General features: G+C 42.7%; 1 protein-coding gene across 4 annotated transcripts in view; it reads left to right on the top strand.

Annotated features, from left to right (window-relative positions):
- The first annotated feature begins 808 nt into the window (after positions 1 to 808).
- CARF (calcium responsive transcription factor) overlaps positions 809 to 17,342 on the top strand; it is a 29,160-nt gene continuing 12,626 nt past the window's right edge. The window contains exons 1-9 of one of the 4 annotated variants that reach the window (XM_048485498.1): positions 816 to 866; positions 2,688 to 2,768; positions 2,859 to 2,980; positions 4,615 to 4,827; positions 6,898 to 7,018; positions 8,123 to 8,252; positions 11,332 to 11,416; positions 15,145 to 15,334; positions 15,482 to 15,602. In XM_048485498.1, the coding sequence (XP_048341455.1) occupies positions 2,870 to 2,980; positions 4,615 to 4,827; positions 6,898 to 7,018; positions 8,123 to 8,252; positions 11,332 to 11,416; positions 15,145 to 15,334; positions 15,482 to 15,602 (971 nt within the window). In that variant the 5' untranslated portion in view covers positions 816 to 866; positions 2,688 to 2,768; positions 2,859 to 2,869. Of the gene's footprint in view, positions 867 to 914; positions 2,769 to 2,858; positions 2,981 to 4,614; positions 4,828 to 6,897; positions 7,019 to 8,122; positions 8,253 to 11,331; positions 11,417 to 15,144; positions 15,335 to 15,481; positions 15,603 to 17,342 lie in introns of those variants that run through there. The other 3 variants (XM_048485500.1, XM_048485501.1, XM_048485499.1) reach the window with 3 other exon arrangements.

Genomic DNA, 17,342 nt, shown 5'->3' with positions numbered 1-17,342 from the left:
CCTCTGAAGATGCCAGCCACAGATGCAGGCAAACCGTTAGGAACAAGATCTACCAGACCATGGCCACACAGCCTGGAAAGCCCACAACAACCAGCCTGTATACTATTTAATACCATTTTAGCGCTATACCATTATATATACTATTTCATACCATTTTAGCGCTATACCATTAATACATGCTATTATCTGACACTTTTGAAAGGATTTTGTTTAAAAAAAATGAAAAGTACTAAAAACCCCAGTCTTGTGACATCCAACCACAAAAACATTTTTTTTAATCCCCAGGGCTTTAGAGTCTTGTATTTAAAAAAAAAATCAATTTATAGTTCTGCAATAGACAAACAGTGCAATCCGATACAGTTTAGCACCCGATAGTTTCACAACGCAGGGAGGATAAATGATGAAAGCCACTTTGGGGGAAACAGCGGGGTGAAATAAATAAATTATAAATATTACTATAAACAATCTATAAATATAATAAACCATAAATAAAACTATAAATGTGAAATAAACTATAAATCTAATTATGAACTATAATCTATAACTATAATAAACTATAAATAAAATGATAAACGCGAAATAAACTATAAACCTAACTGTAAACTATAAATAATCTATAAATATAATAAACTGCACATAAAACGATAAGCGTGAAATAAATAGACTATATAATATCCCTGCGTTTGACGCCCCTTCGGGAAAACCACGCACACACCCCGCCACTTGCGGGTTCTACGGAGCCCCATTGGAGCCCAAAATTAGAAAAGCGCCTTCGCGTTTAAGCGCCGGAACGCTCAGAGGCCGCGCCTGCGCCGTACGGGCGGCCTCGCGGTCTCCATGGTGGAGTTTGCCAGAGCCAAGACGAGGTTGAGTAGACTCGTTCTGAATTTCCTCCTCCCTCTTCCCCTCCCCCCCCCCACCACTTCGCTCCCTTTGACTTTCCCTGGCAGGGCTCGGGCGCGCGGCAGTCGAATGTTGCTGCGGGCGGGCGCTGGAAGGAAGGAGGGCGGAGGTGGCGCGTGCCCGGCCTGCCTCCCCGGGCAAAAACCGCCTTGGCTAGACCTGAGGCGGTCGCGGAGTGAATTCCTGTCACTTTCCCTGCAGGGGTGTCCCTGGTTTGGGCGAAGGGAAGGATAGTGGTAGTGGAGACCGGACATGCCAAGCCCAGTCCAGTCCAGCCCTGTGTGGGGCACGGCCGGCCACCCGCCGTCCTAGCCCTTCTCCTCAAGTGACTCCTCCTTCCCTTCAGGATCTATTTTTTTAAAAACCAAAATTGCAGTTATTTTTGCAAGATGATGGTTCCAGGCAGGGATTAGCTGGGTACCAAAATAAAACAGGAACCCCTCTGGCGCATTGAGAGGGTGATAAAATTGGATTGCTCATGAAACACCAGTCCAGTCAGTGGTGCACGAAAGGCTGATAACGTTTATTCTAAAAGATGGTTTTGTGACTCACTACCCCTTCGTCAGATAGATGAAAGAGGGTGAAGGAAAATCGTCCTGGGAGGTCTTATGAGGAAAGTTGCGGGTGTAGATTCCTTGGATCCCTATCTGACAAAGTGGGGTGCAAGTTGTGCAAGTTCACGTTGAAATAAAATGTTTACTTACCCTAATGCCGTAATCTGTAAAGGGTCACTATTGTTTATTTACTTTATTTATCCCCTAGTTTTCTCCCCAATAGGGACTTAAAAGCAGTTTGCAACGTTTTCCCCTTCTATTTGTCTTCACAACAGCCCTGTCAGGGAGGTTACGTTGACAGTGCATGAGCAGCCCAAGGTCACCCTGCAATTTCCTGTCGTAGACTAATATGAGTATTTTCCAAGAAAGTGCTTCTGAATAAAATTGAAGAAATAAAAATCTCTCAAAATGAGAGATTCTGCTGATGTTCTAAACCAGGGGTGGCCAAACTTTGCCGTTTTATTATTCATTTATTCCATTTATATCCTGCCCTACACCGAAGTCCCAGGGCAGCTTACATGATAGGGTTAAAAAGCCCTGTTTTCCTGTGCTCCGGTTTGCCAAGATGTATTTCATTAGTCTGTCCCATTCCATATAAATATGAATGAGTTATCTTTGAACTCTGTATTGTGATGATAGTGTTCATCTCTACAGTGCACTAAATGGAATGTGCATATTCATAAAATGTCTAGGATACCACTGCACGAAAGACTCTTGGAAGTAAAAGAATTAATTCAGTTATATTTGCATTATAAACAAAACTTTGATCCTAATAAACTCTGATCGTAATAAATTAGGAACAATATGTTGTTGGAACAACATTTTTACCGGACACTTGTGTATAATTCTCATTAGCATGATATGTACCAAAGTGTAATTTGTGGACCCTTAAACCCTTACTGAAATGAATGTGACTGGAATCAACGGAAAAGAATGAAAAGTAAAATATTTAAAATGAGCGATCAGCAGTGGGAAAGGACCTGGTCATTAATATATGTAGTAACCGTAATAAAACAAACATTATGTAATTTGGTCTTTCTACTTTCTGTTTATTTCTGGTCTATTAGTATTTTTACCATAATTGTGTCACTGGCAACTTACAAATTAAAACTTCCTTTCTTTCTGATAGTTACTTGGTATCAATTTAAGTCATGTTAACTAATATTCCATTTAAATATGAATTGAATAATAATATAATGAAAATTTTCTTTTTTTGTGATGGAAGAGCAGGGTGTTCAGAAGGCCTGGCTGGGAGTGTTTAATTCCAAGCGGGAACAGGCTTTGGTCTCTAAAATCTGTGAAATCTACTTGGCAAGTATTAAAAAAGAAAATGTAGAAAGCTGCTTAAGTACATTTTTGCAGGTATAAGGTTTGAAGTACTGAAGAGTGTTTCTTTTCTAGCCTTTGCTGCAATGGAAAAAAATGGAGTTGACAGTGATAATAACATGGAAAGAGGCAATGATTACTTGGTAGTCAGCTCTAATAATGCGGAAGAATTGGAAAGTGGCAGCCAGGTATTCCAGGTAAGAATGTAGTTATGACCTGTTTGCAGTGACTACATTTTTTTTTCAGACCTTCAAGTGCATGAACTGCTTTTCAAAGAACTGCTTTTTCAGATTCCCTGTATTTGAAAATGGACCAATTAACGAACTCAGGATTAACATCTTATTGGCAGGTTTACATATAACTTTCTGGGTTGGATCCAACCAGCTTTTCCATTGGAGAAAAAAGAGAGAGGAGAGTCTGCTTGGACCACCAAAAAGGCTTTGGTGGGGATTGTGGGATTGGCAAGGACAAAAGACATATCAAACAGGGGCTATAGTAAGGCAGGGAATTAGGTAAGATTGAGTGGGAAAAGTTGGCAGAATCCAACTTTCTGTTCTTAAATAAAAAAAGATTTGTTGTTTGCCATAGTTATTTAACCCAAATATGTTTATATTCAGTCAGTCCATCACTGAAACTGCTTCAGTAAAACTGGAATATAGCCATGTTGAAGCCATGTTATTCAGAACGAGTTGAAGCCTGTTATTCTGGAGCTAGAAGCCTCTCATTTTGTGCACACACACAATTTGTTTTTTAAAAAGTTCAGTCGTATATCTGATCAGCAATGCCATCGGAATCAGAGCTGCATCTTTCTGACTTCAGCTGACGAGTGTAACTGTGTTTCTGATTGCACTGTAAGACATAACATTCTCAGAATCATAGTGGAAAGTTCTGCGTTAAAATTCAAAGGATATTGGGTTCCATCGATTACATCTTTACTATTTTTTTAAATAATCCAATGCCTGTGATCAAATCATTTATTTATTGTATTTATACCCCACCCTCCCCCAAGGTGGGTGCCACCCTCAGGGTAGCAAGATGCCACCCTCAGGGTAGCAAACAACAGTGTATAAAACAGTATAAAACCACAAAAATGGGTTAAACAATTAAAACAGCAACAACCCATTAAAAAACCCCACCGCCTAGTAAAACAGATGGCGATAAAACATACAAATGACGCCCATGTTTAATTTACCAAGGAGTCATTATGGTTCAAATTAATACACTGGGTTTTTTTAATTTCAATTTAATTTAATAAAAATATACTATATCAAATTAATACACTGGGGATAAAAAGTAGAGCTTCCAGAAAGCCTTGATGTCTGGTGGCATTTTGCATAGAAATCATTCACTAGCATTCAGTACCTATAAAAGTGGAAACACAAACTGAAATTGTGAGTAAGCAGGACTTAATACAGTGCAGTTGCTTTATGCAAGATTTATTTTTTTAAAATAATTTTTATTGTATCATTTGAATTTTACAGTTTGTCTTAATTTCCTTCTTCATGCATTTTCAAACAATACTTTTCCCCCCCTTTTCTCCCTCCCCCCATTACTTCTTCTTCTTCATAGTTTTGTCACTCAAACAGCAGTAAGTTCATTCTCTGTAGCCTCTTCTCCCATATTTCTTCATTGACTCGAGCTTCTTTCATCTTTATGCAAGATTTCTTTGTTATGAAGATTAACAGAAATTTTGATTTCCTACTCTAGCTGGTAAAAACATGTTTAGCTTGAGACTTCCTATCCTAAAAGAATAAGAAAGTATGGTGTTTTGTTTAAAAATGGTTGAACTAAATGTCTGGAAAGAATGTAAAATATACTTTCTCTGTGCCAGCATCTAACATGTATGGAAAGCAAGAGTGCATCATTTGGACAGAATGCATCTCATGGAGTTCTGCCAGCCACAGACGATGCTTCTCCACCACCAAATGCACAAACACAGCTATGCCAGCCACCTCCCTCTCCTGTGGAAGATTTTCAACTTGTAGATCAAAACTGCCATTCCCTTTATGAAGTACAATCCATGGAGGGGCCTGGTTCTCACATGGTGAGCACATCTTGAAACACCCAGCTGTTAAGATGCATTTGTATCCTAGAGTGAAATGCATTTGTATCCTAGAGTGGAAGGATTAGCCTGGGGAATGGGGGTGGTCATGGCTGCCCTTTCTAACAATCGATGGGATTTCTTGCTTATTGAATTCTTAACTGTTCCTTCCACATACCATTATAGTACATCACACTGAAAAACTCCCTAGAATTTTGCGACAGCTTCAAGGCAAAGTTTTATTCCATGTATCTAAAGGAAGTAGGGTGGAATAAAAATGTATTAGTCTTAATGTGTCATAAAGCAGCGGTATGTTTAGAAGGAATTTATATTCAGGCTTGGTAATACGCATTTTTTAAAAATTGATCAAATGATAAATCAGCTAATATTCCATAAGCCGATTTCATAAGCCAACCGACTCATAGTCTGATATGAAGCGTGTTAAGGATTTGTTTGGCTACTCTGTGAAGGAAAACATGTACATGTACAGAGCAACTCTAACCGCAATTTCCTAGAGGTAAGTCCAGAATAGACCAGAATAGTATTCTGAGTAGACTTTCTTGGGATTGTTCTCTTAATATCCTTTGGATAGTTGGGAGAGCGGTACAAGCATTTTCCATCAACAAATGAACCTTACTAAGCTCTTGTTTCTCTTTTGTATTTGGGCCTGGAGCTCAGCAGTTTCTAATTTTTTTTATAAAATATAAATGAACCTGTAATTTCAAACTGGCTTCTTTCAGCTGAAATGAATCTTTGCTCTGACTTCCTCTCTTTGCTTCTTCTCTCCTTCCCGTTTTCATCTGCTGTGCTCTGATGAATTTTCAGTGATGTTTCAGTTAAGGCATGCAGCCCTAAGCAGGTCTATTCGCTGGAGCTTATTTCCAAGGAAGAGTTTTGCAGTGTAACTACGGTAGCTAATAATCTGGACAATTTCCTTCTAAGATAGTTTGTGTACAGCCATATTTTTTATACCAGTGTTATTGGTGTTCCAAACAAAGCTGTGGATTATTCTCTGTAATTTCATGTTGTTAAATGTTTTACAGTGACTTAAGATAATGTAACTCGTCGTATGAGGCGATACAATATAATATATGCATTAAATTCTGTTCAGCCTAAATAATCTCTGATTTCCAACAGTTAGTACATAAACAATCCCTTCTAAAGTAAGGAGGCGAATCCACCTGTGGGAGCAGTGCTTGGCCACTCTGGCAGATTTGCCCTCTCCAGGGCCCTTACCTCAGTGGAGCAGTGAAAGTGACGGTGTGTGGCCACCACTGCCCTCCCCAGTGGTGGGACGCAGCACAGGATGCTGCAACAATGTCCCTGCCACAGTGGGGGTGGTCCAGGGGTGTGGCTGGGGAAGGAGCTGACTAATTGGCTCCATCCCAGCCATTCACCATCTTACACCAGCAGTGGTGAGTTTAGGTTTAAACCACCAAAAAGGCAGTACATGTCTATAGATCCCCATAAAGACTTTACAATGGTAGGGAGGTTTTTCCTCTTTGCAAGCCTCCCCACGCTGCCGAGAATCCTCTCGGGGGGGGGGGGGGCATGCAGCTAGCTGCCTGGCTGCTTGGATGGGGCTGAAAGGCAGTGGTGTAGCTGCCATGGGACCAGGGAGGGGGGAACTGCGCCTCAGGGCCGCACCATTGGGGTCACATGGGGGACAGAAAATTGGCTCCCATACCCTTCCCCTGCCCTGCCAGGCCCAGCAGAAGCCCAGAGCAGCCTGGAGTTCAGCCAACTGCTTTTTGCAGCCTGGGGTCCAGCCGGCTGCAGAGAGCAGCCAGCTGAACTAAGGTAAGGGCGGGGCCACTTGAGGGGCAGCCCGGAGCAGCCTGGAGTTCAGACAGCTGTAAAGAGCAGCCAGCTGAACTAAGGTAAGTGTGGGGTGGGCTGTGCAGGGGGTGGGCGCCATTGTGCCACGGGCACCATTCCCCCCGCCACTGCTGAAAGATTAATAATTGTTTATACTTCCATGTTCCAAATAGATTGTTGTGATAGGTATACCAATCAGTAAATTCAATCCTAGTTAGTCATCATTCTCACAAACCTTCTTTGTTTGTTTCCAAGATGATTGTCGCCAGCCATTCTGAAAATGGCCAAGTGCTCCATGTTGTTCCTTCTTCTCAGCCAGGAATTGCACAATTGATTATTCCCCAAGGTCAGCTTTTGGATGTCAGCAGCTCTGGAGGTAAAGGAATTGTGCTTGGGAGATTTGAACCTCATTTCACTATTTCAGTGTACTATATAGAAGTAAGTTCAAACTTCATAATCGAACTTACTTCAAAATCGGAAGAATATATTACTAATTAAGCACAGTGAGTTGCACCCCAAGGTGATATTTTATTATGTATGTTTTAATTTGTTATCTGCCTTAGCAACCCTATGAGGACAGAAAGATGAAATAATGTTTTTATTAAATAAGTAAAATAAAAATACAATTTCTCTCAGCTTCAGTGCACAGTCTTGTCTAGTAGAAAAGACCAATCCTCCAATAGAAAGTTCTTGCACTGGACAAAAACTCCATTCTTATCTGAGTGGCGTGGTAGGCCACTTTCAGCTGACCAGTGAGGTTTGTTGCTGCTCTCGCCTCTCTGTGCCAGCCAAACGCTCTCAGGAGACAGCAGGGCAGCATGGTAGCCACGTCCCTCCACCTCAGAGTCTGGATGGGGCTGTTACTGTCTGCCTTTCTTTCTGAAACTCAAAGCAAAATAAAACAAACTGGGAAAAAACCTTAACCCCCTCAGATATTCCTGTACATGTATGACCCAAATTTTTCTGCTTCTGTGTGACTTCCTTCTTTTAACTTACTTGGTGTAGGTAGTGATTAGGGAGGGATTGCTTCCCTTTCTCTTTCTGGGGGCAAGGCTCTGTGCTTCTGGGTGTACAGAGGTTGTTTCTGCAAGGTGGGAAGTCTGAATGGTTAATGGTACTTGGCATAAACTGGAATGGGATCTTGTTCTTTTCCTCCTGTGACCTGGGATTTCTGCCTCTCTACTGTAACACATTATAGAAACAGGTGAAGAATTGTATGCTAGCCTTTCCAAGCCCCTTTTGAACAAGATTGTGGGGATGAGGTGATTAGAGCTGGGCATATTTCCCTGTCCAACATCTGTCCTCTGTTATCTGACCTGATTAGAACAGAACTCCTGATAAGAGGCTGTCTGCAACTAAGAACTCATCTGTATTTTTGAAGGTCTGGCCAATTGTATCCATTATTCAGATTCATCACAAGTGTTCCTGAATTGTTGTACATTTATTAATGAGGAAAATTTGTTTCATTTCCCCCCGCCAGATGTTTCACAGGAGAAAAACTGCGCTGGGAATTTGCAGACTGTGGCAGTGGCTGCTATAGCAGACAATACAAGCAGTTATGTCTTTCATCCTGAAGCGTCTCTCACAGTATCAAAAAAGGCAACCACCAGGTAGGTAATTATTGTTAGGTCTTGGGAAATGGTCTTGTTGACCTCTCCCAGTTCGCCCTCCAAGGGGTCTGAGAGCTCACAAGTTATCCTAAGCAACCCAGTCACTCTTCAAAGCCTGCTCGATTCACAGAGGGTTGGTACCCTCACTACCAGCTGGTCAGTTTCAGGGGCTCAGGCTGTCCACCACACCCAAACTCTGATCCTGGTCAGTTTCAAGCCCAGTCTTGTCAGTTTCATGCTCCTGCTAGATCTTTCATCTCTGGCTGCCTCTGGACATTATGCCATATAATGTATTTTCAATCCACTGTCACAATTGTTTGCAAGTGGATTTTGCTATTCTACACGGTAAAATCCAGCTGCAAAGTGCATTGAAAGTGGGTTGAAAGTGCATCATTCTGCATGTGTGGGAGGATCCTATGTGGTAGGCAGTGGCAAAGCCACAAGGGGACAGGGGGTGCGCTGTGCACCGGGCGCATGCCTGGGGGCGCGAAAATCGCCCCCAGGCCCCTCTGCCTTTCCCCCCCGCGGCGCCCCACCTTCCCACACTTACCTTTGTTCCCTTCTTTTTTTCAGAACTTTTTCAGGCTGCAAAAGGCCTGTTCGCAGTAAAAACGGCCTGAGGAAGTACAGTTCCCAGGAGACTGTGGGGCTCACAAGGTGTCCCGGAAAGTATAGTTCCCATCAGGCCATTTTTACTGAGAACAGGCCTATTGCAGCCCGAAGAAGTTCTGAAAAAGGAAAGGAACTGAGGTAAGGGGGTTAAGGGGGGGCGCCATGGGGGGTGGAAAATATAGAAGGCCTACTGGGCGCAATTTGGCCCAGCTACGCCTCTGATGATAGGGAGAATAACTACTCGCACTTATAACATAAATAATTTTAAGAAGAAAATGTCGACACACATATGCTGTGGAGTGACAGAGCAAGAACTTAAAGGAAAGGTGTAAATATGCAGTCCTCTGCCCCTGTTGTAGCTGATTGTAATCTAAATCTATTTTGCTATGTTGTTGCAGTAGTTTTAGAAGTTCCCCATTGTTACTCGAAATGGAGGGGTCTGCCCCTTTCTAGAGCGGGGGAATTTGCAAGGGCAGACCTGGTTAGCTTTTAGGGTAAAGCTAACCAGGTCTGCCCTTGCTAATTCCCCCACTCTAGAAAGCTTTTAGGGTAAAGCTGATAAAATTACAGCTTCAGGGCAATGCCAATTGCAAGTGAGGGTGGCCTTTGGAGGGGTTAGTCTTAATATTTTTTGCTGGCATCAATCTGGTTTCCAGTTGGTTTCCAATTGGATTACTAGAATAATTTATTTATGGTCAACGACCAGTATAAAAACCCATCTTACAGTCAATCATCACCATCAACTCAATATTTACATTAATTAATACATAGATTAAAAGTTAATTACCATTGTAAGGGTGAGGGGTAGTCAGAAACTAGAAGATGAGATTAGTATTTTGTTTGTTTGTTTGTTTGTTTATTCGACTTCTATACCACCCACCCCCAAAGGGCTCTGGGCGGTGTACAACAACTGATATAATCTAAAATAACAAGAAGAGCACATTCAATAAATACATACAATATAATAAAATTAGGGCTCTAAATTTCACATTAAAACCACTTAAAACAGCACACAAAACATTGTGTCCAGCAATCTAAAAGTCCCTCTGAGGAGGGAACGGAAAGGCCCAAGATGTAAAAGGCCGCAGATTATAAAAAGGGAAGGAGGGGGCGCCATCAGCGGCCAGCTTCTCCAAAGGCCCAAAATCCTTTTTCTCACAGGACATGTGAGTCAGGGCTGGAGCTGGGAACTGGCTTTTTAGGCTGAAAGCATTGTCTTTTCCTACTCTCTTTGGGAAAAGGTGAGGCAAGTTATTTTGCAAGCCTGATATTGGTGCGGGCTGGTCCAAGCAGGTTTTTCTGTCCTTATGGGTGACACTGAGCCAATGCAGAGGATGGCGTTCCATCTTGGCACTGCCTTCCTAGGCCACCCTAAAAGGTTGGCAGAATAGACAGGTGCACTGCTTCGAAAGCAAGGCTCCCACCCACCCACTATGGGCCTGTCTGGTAACAAGGACTTCCGTGGAATCCTAGTCTGGGCTTCCTGCCCTTTCTCCACGTGGTGACGGCTTCCATCCAAAATGCAGCTTTGTGACAGTTCCTTCCTTCAGATTGTTCCAAGATGGAATTTGCCAAAATATCCCCTCTTCCCCTCATGTCCAGAACATTTACTTCTTCTGCCCTCCTCCCGGCACCCCTTGGTCACTTTAGGAAGGGACACTCTAGCATCAAGTCTCAGTTGCCTTCTACCTTTCAAATACAGCCAGTGTGTGATCTGGTCATTTTATTGTCTTTAGCGGGGAGAGTCATAAAACTTTGATGGCTGGGTATTTGGCAGGACGATTCTTGGGATAGGCAAGCTCTGATAGCAACTAGTCCGTCCCCCATCCCCTGTCCCCCCCCTCCCCCGTTCCTGTTAAACCGAAACACCAGTATAGGGGTCTGCTAACCTCAGACTTTGTCTGTGGTGTTTACAAAGCAGTCTCAAAACTGACTGACTTTGAGTCTTATTCTACCCTTTTCTAAAGGCTCTTAACTTCTAAAATGGCTTTTATAAAATAAATACAACAGAACAATCCCTTTGCCAGTTTGAGACTATTAAATGATTGCCCAAATAAACAGGACTCAAACTATAATTATGTTATCACAATAACTTTCTTTTTTCACATTAGAATATGTATTTTTAAATTATTCAAATCCCATATATAAAACTCTTCAATAAACAACTTTTAAAAAAAGCTATCCACAATAACCTCTTGCCTGTTATCCAACCTCCCATTCTCCCCTTTCCTCAGTCTCGTTCTCCACCCCATTTTAATAATTTGAACAAAATAGACAGGTTTTTTGAAATGACAGCATCTGTAATTTTGGCAGCCTGATTCTTTACAGATTAATTTGTCTTAGAAATATCTGTTCCAAACATTGTAACTGATAAATCAGTGATATTGTGCATGTTTGTGTTAAATATGTTTGGACTGGCTATCCAGGTTTAGTTTGGTTGTCTATCCATTTTTGTATCATTTTGCAGGGTGTTGGAAGATCCTTTCTCTGTTTCCCCTCAGCCATTGCCCCTAAATACACCTGCATGGGCTCGCCGTCTCAGGAGCTGTGAGGTAAGCAGGAAATAACTATTGATCTCACAATCCCAGTGTAGAATAGGAGGTGAATACTCTTATGATTTACTGTTTACTATTTTCTGTAATTCTGTCTGATCCAAGTTGAGAGTTAGAAGGAGATTTGCACAGATATCATGGAATGTAAATAGCCTTAATTTCCTCTCCCCTACCTTTTGACTATTCTGGAGAAGAATATATTATAAGTTTCTTAGAAATCCATCTATTTTGTTCAGTGGGGCATACTGTCACGAAAATGTCCTCAGAATTGCGTCCCCCACCCCCATCCCGCCCTCCACAGGATGAACAGAAACAAAACTGGAAAAAAAGTTTTGGAATTTTTTTTGAAGTATATAGAACAATTAGTAAAAGTGAAAATCGATATAAATAATGATTTATTAATGGTAGGAATAATAGAAGATAAAAGGGTAAATAGAATTCTGGGACCAATGTACAAAATTATGATTAGATCTGCACATGCAGTGATAGCATTCGGCTGGAAAGATAATAAGAAGTGGACAATCTCAAAACGGTTGAAATATGTATGGGAACAAATGCAGTTAGAAATTTTTGAGATGATGGCAAAAAATATGCCATGGCAAGAGAAATTAAGAGATATTACGAAGATATGGACAATGTTTGTGACCTGGATGAGAGAAGCCGGATTTAACGAAGAATTCTGGAAGAAAAGAATATGAAGAATGGATCTTCTGCTGCTTGCTTGAACAACAGAGAAAAAGAAGAGGGAAAGGGAGGGAGGGAAAAAAGGGGGGAAATGTATAGTTAGAAAAATGTATGGTATGTAACGGTTATATTTTATTTATTTATTTATTTATTATTTGATTTCGTATACCGCCCTATCCCCAAAGGGCTCAGGGCGGTGAACAATATAAAAGCATATATAAACATAAATATATAAAAGTTTAAAATTTTCATTCTAAAACAGTATCCCACGAACCCATATGCAACCCTCCCAAAGAAGTGAGCGTGATGGGTCCCGAATGATGTTAGGGGGACCCCTATACAGCAGGGGAGGATGAAAGCAGGGCACTCCTCAGCGGCTGGTCTCTCTCAAGGCCCGGGTGGAACAATCTGGTCTCTGCAGTCTCCTACGGAATCCTGCTGTCCCGCTACAGGGCCCGGACAGCTGGTGGTAGAGTGTTCCACCAGGTAGGCCAGAGCCGTCAGAAGCACCCTGGCCCGAGTGGAGGCCAGCCACATCATTGAGGGGGCCAGGGATCCTCCAGTAAATTGGCCTCCCCTGCTGAGCGCAGAGGCTCCACTCAGGACATATGGGGGTAATGCGGTCCCCGGCGGGTACGTAGGGTCCCAGGGGTCGCGTAAGGCGCTTAAAGCAGTCAACACCAACACCTTGACAGCATAGATTCAGAACTCCACTGGGAGCCACCGCAGCTGGCGCAGCACAGGCTGGATATGATCTCAGATGGCACTGCCTGTGAGCAGATGTGCAGCTGCATTTTGGACAAGTTTTAGCTTCCGAACTGCAGACGCAAGGGAAGGCCCACGTAGAGCGAAGTTACAATAGTCTAGCTCCGGAGGTGACCGGCCAGCATGGGATCACAGTGGCTGTAGGGTCAGCTGCTGGAGAGGAAGGGAGCCAGCCAGCCGGGCTCTGTCGGGCAGAGCTGGAAAAACGGGCAACCCGGAAGCCAGGGCACACTCTGGTCTCCATTGAAAGAGTATCTCAATCCAGGTGGGACCCCCCAGGCTGCTGAACGGAGGAGGTCTGGCGCCAATGTGACCCCCTCCCACACCGGGCGGCTGGACATTCCCCAATCTCTCCCCTCGCCAAGCCAGAGGATCTCCGTCTTCGATGGATTAAGTTTTAACCTGCTCTGTTGTAACCAACCAGCGACCGCCTCCAAACAATGCTGTAGAGCTGCAGGGGCGGTGACAGCTCCCGCCTCCATCGACAGAATGAGCTGAGTGTCATCAGCATACTGATGGCAGACCAGCCCAAAGCTCCGTACCAACTGAGCAAGGGGTCGCATATAGATGTTAAATATATAAACATTCTATACAATTTTAAAATTTTTTTTAAAAGAAACAAAATTGGATTGTGGGAGTTTCTCTCAGTTCCTTAGAAGGAAATCAGATCCAATCAGACTGTTAAGTGGAGTGGAGTTCACTGACTACGACATCCCTGTTTTGTCCTCCCGCTGAACCCACTGAGTCCCCTGCAATTTTATTGTGGGAAGGGGGGGGGGCAGTGGATGCCCCTCCACAGCATATGTGTCTGCAGTGAGAACAGAATGATACCAGAGCCTTTCTGTTGTTAGAAACAAATACTGTTGTTGCATATCAGACAACAAGAATAAAGGGGTTGAATTTCTTAGAACAAGGACTTTACTCTTGGTAATCTTCAATCATGTATCTGATTACATGTGATCTGTACTCACTCCTGGATAGACTGCAGAGCTGACAGTTTGTATTGCTGAATGTACCTCCTGAACAAGAGGATAAAGACTTCTGATGACTAGATGTGCACTCTGCATAGATGTTGGGTTTTTTAAATTAATATGTGCATGGTGAACTTCTAAAAGAGCATTTGCCTCCAGATTTTTTTTTCAATAGGGCTGCGGTTTCTGTTTGTAGAACAACACAGGCCGCATTCCTTCATATTTGTTTGTATTCATTTATTTTATTTACAAAATGTATAACCCAGTTTTTGGCCCAAAGCACGATTACCAAGATGGCTAGCACTTAAAACATTTTAAACGCGTTCTAAAATCGATTAAAAACCAAAATAAAACAATATGTGCATTTTAAAAAGCATTTAAAATGTTGGACAGGCAGGAGAGGCCATTGAGGGAATGAGAAATGAAAAAAAGTTGTGGAAGACAGTCATGGAAGGAGAACTGCAAATATTTTGGGGAAGGGAATTCCATAATTTTGGTGCCACAGGCTGCAAAAGAAGGGGAGCATCCTAGAGTGGATATTCTCTCCTGGCCCCTCCCCACACTTCCTGCTGGTGGTGATGCTGCTGCTGCCAGAGGACAAAAGGTTGTTATTTCCAAACTCTCTTTGCAGTGGAACCTCAGTTTTCATTGCCTTCGGTTTTCATCAGTTTCAGTTTTCATCTATTTTTTCAGTGAAAAATTTGTCTTGGTTTTCATCGATTTGCAGTTAGGTGCAGGGGTTTGTGGAGAAAAGTCACCCGGACAAAGCTGTTGCAGGCTGTGTCTGCAACTTGCTTAATGGCAATGTCTTGCCCCATTTCAGACAAATCTTAAAGAGGCGTCAGAAACAGACCTCTTTGGACAGCTTTCTGGTGCGACATTGGTCCACTGGCTCTGAAGCTGGTCCTAGTGTTATTGTTTGTTATTGTTTTCAGCATTAAATACTATGTTCATTCACCAAAAAATGTGTTTTTGGTATGTTTTTTGGAGTGCCTAGAACAGATTACTTGGATTTACATTGATTCCTATGGAAAAGTTTGCCTCGGTTTTCATCGGTTTCAGTTTTCATCGATTCTTTTTGGACGGATTACCAACGAAAACTGAGGTTCCACTGTATATTGATATCTCGACATATCAAGAGAATTATAAGTCAGAGTTGTGTAAATGAGGGGGAAGGCGTGCAAAGTGGCGCGCGAGAGAGGGAAGGCTGCCTGTGGGTGGAGGGAAGATCTCCTGAGCAAAACTGTGCTTGCTGGCAAAATCTGTCTATTTTGGTAAATAATCCTGTTTCACTTCCTTTCCATGCAGAAAATTGGCGACTCTTATCGTGGCTATTGTTCAAGTGAGACCGAATTGGACAGTGTTCTAATCCTGCACAAACAGCAAACACAGAGTGTATGGGGAACACGGCAGTCTCCTAGCCCAGCAAAGCCTGCCACAAGATTGATGTGGAAATCACAGTATGTCCCATATGATGGGATTCCATTTGTCAATGCAGGTAAGTATCTTCTAAACTGATCAGATTTTCTGTAGAGGCACAAACTTGTTTTTCTTAAAAAATATGCTGTGTCATAACTGATTTCTGTTGACCAATATGTTTTTCTGTCCATCAAACCAATGAGTATTAAGCATTTTCTCTCATCAGGGAGCAGAGCCATAGTGATGGAGTGTCAATATGGACCCCGAAGGAAGGGTTTTCAGCCCAGAAAAAGTAGTGAGCAGGAGAACATTTCCTGCCAACTGTACAAAGCCACCTGTCCTGCAAGGTAAGCAAAGGCTGGCTGAAAAGGGAATTATCACATTTTATGATACATGACAAATGGTTGTGTACTGTGACTTGACCACGAATGTTGACTTGGGATGGAGGATAAAGAAAGGTAAACTGGGAAAGAGCATGCCACCTCCTGTACATACAGCCATACTAAAGGAAACAAACCAAAGGAGTACCTGCATTTTATCTCTCTCTGACAACCTGGTGAAACAGTTTGGCAGAGCTTGATTTGAGTCCAGTAGCACCTTACAGACCAAGAAGATTTTCAGCCCCATCCAAAGTGGGGGCTTCTGAATCTGCAGCTGGGAGCGGCGTGTGGCAGTACTGGTGAATTTGCCCTCTCCAGGGCATTTGCAGTGCTGAACACCACACCAGCCTGAACACCACACCAGCTGAGGGCATAGTGGGGGTGGTCTGGGAATGTGGCCAGGGGAGGGGCCAACACTAGTTGGCTTCCACCCATTTCATTCCATAGCCTTTATTGGCATCACATAAGTATTGGCAGCATGCAGATCAGAAAAAAAGGGTTACATAGTTTAAAATTAAGTTATAAAACTGCAAAATATAAAATTATTAAAAGAGAAAAAAAGAAATAAACCCTTCAATATGGGAATTGTAGTTAAAAGTCCAACAGAATAACACCTTGATGAAGCTCTGTTGCTGCTTGAAAGAAACTAGCTTTGTTTCCACCCAGCCATTGCCCCCATTACTGTGGCGGATGGGGCTTTGGACTTATGCCACCTTTGTGGTGGCATAAGTCCATTAAGCCCTAAGGGGGCTATCTGGTGGCAGGAAGGCTTTTTTATGTTCTTTGCCTCTCCTCTCCGCCAGAAAGCTCCCTTGGGAATGACACTGCTGTGCTGTGTCCAGGCACCCAGCCCTTTGGATGGGGCTGCCTAGAGTGCTATAAGCTTTTGAGAGAAAAACTCCATCCATCAGATACAGACAAAGTGCTTTCTCTACAGCCATCCAGACTACTCAGTTTCTGAGCTGCAAACTCAACATATAGGGCAGGAACCATTCCTAAGAAGACATGGTAGTGAGAGTGAAGATATCACGTCGACAAAATTATGGGGTTCTAGTTATAGCTGTTACCAGATATACCAGAAATGTCTATTTTCTGACATATTGATATATTGCAACAACATACCTCAGGAACCATCTGTTCCCTCTGTCCCCACTTCAGAGGCCAATTTACTGGTGGTCCCGGGCTGCTCTATGATACGGCTAGCCTCCCTGCCTTGTAGAACTCTTTGCCACCATCTGTTGATGCTTTGCAGGACCCTGAACAGTTCTGCAGGGCTTGCAAAACGGAATTATTCCGCCTGGCCTTTGAGGGAGGTTAGCCATTGAATTGCCACCCCCTATATTCCAACTGGTGGGCGAAAGGTGTATATCTGATGCTGCTACCCCACCATATCTACCCTCGTGATACAAACTAGATTACCATTTTGCCATCTTTTTTTGTATTGCATTTATTAATTTTAACTGGTTTTATGGTTGTAATTGGGTTTTATATGATTGAATTTTACATGTTGTACTCCGCCCAGAGCCTTTTGGGGGTGGACCGTATAAGAAATCCAATTGATACATAAATAAAGAAAGAATAGTTGTTTCTTCTCCAAAATATAGATCACTGCTTAATTTGAAGGAATGTTTTAACTCTACTTTTCAAACTGTTTCGTCTTTGGTTGGGTAGTATATAGGCACACATGACATCTTGCACAGGCTTCAC

Source organism: Sphaerodactylus townsendi, linkage group LG02 (assembly GCF_021028975.2).
Source record: "Sphaerodactylus townsendi isolate TG3544 linkage group LG02, MPM_Stown_v2.3, whole genome shotgun sequence".
Lineage (NCBI taxonomy): Eukaryota > Metazoa > Chordata > Lepidosauria > Squamata > Sphaerodactylidae > Sphaerodactylus > Sphaerodactylus townsendi.
Note: the sequence above shows the minus strand (reverse complement) of the source record. Positions and strands in the feature narration are given on the sequence as shown.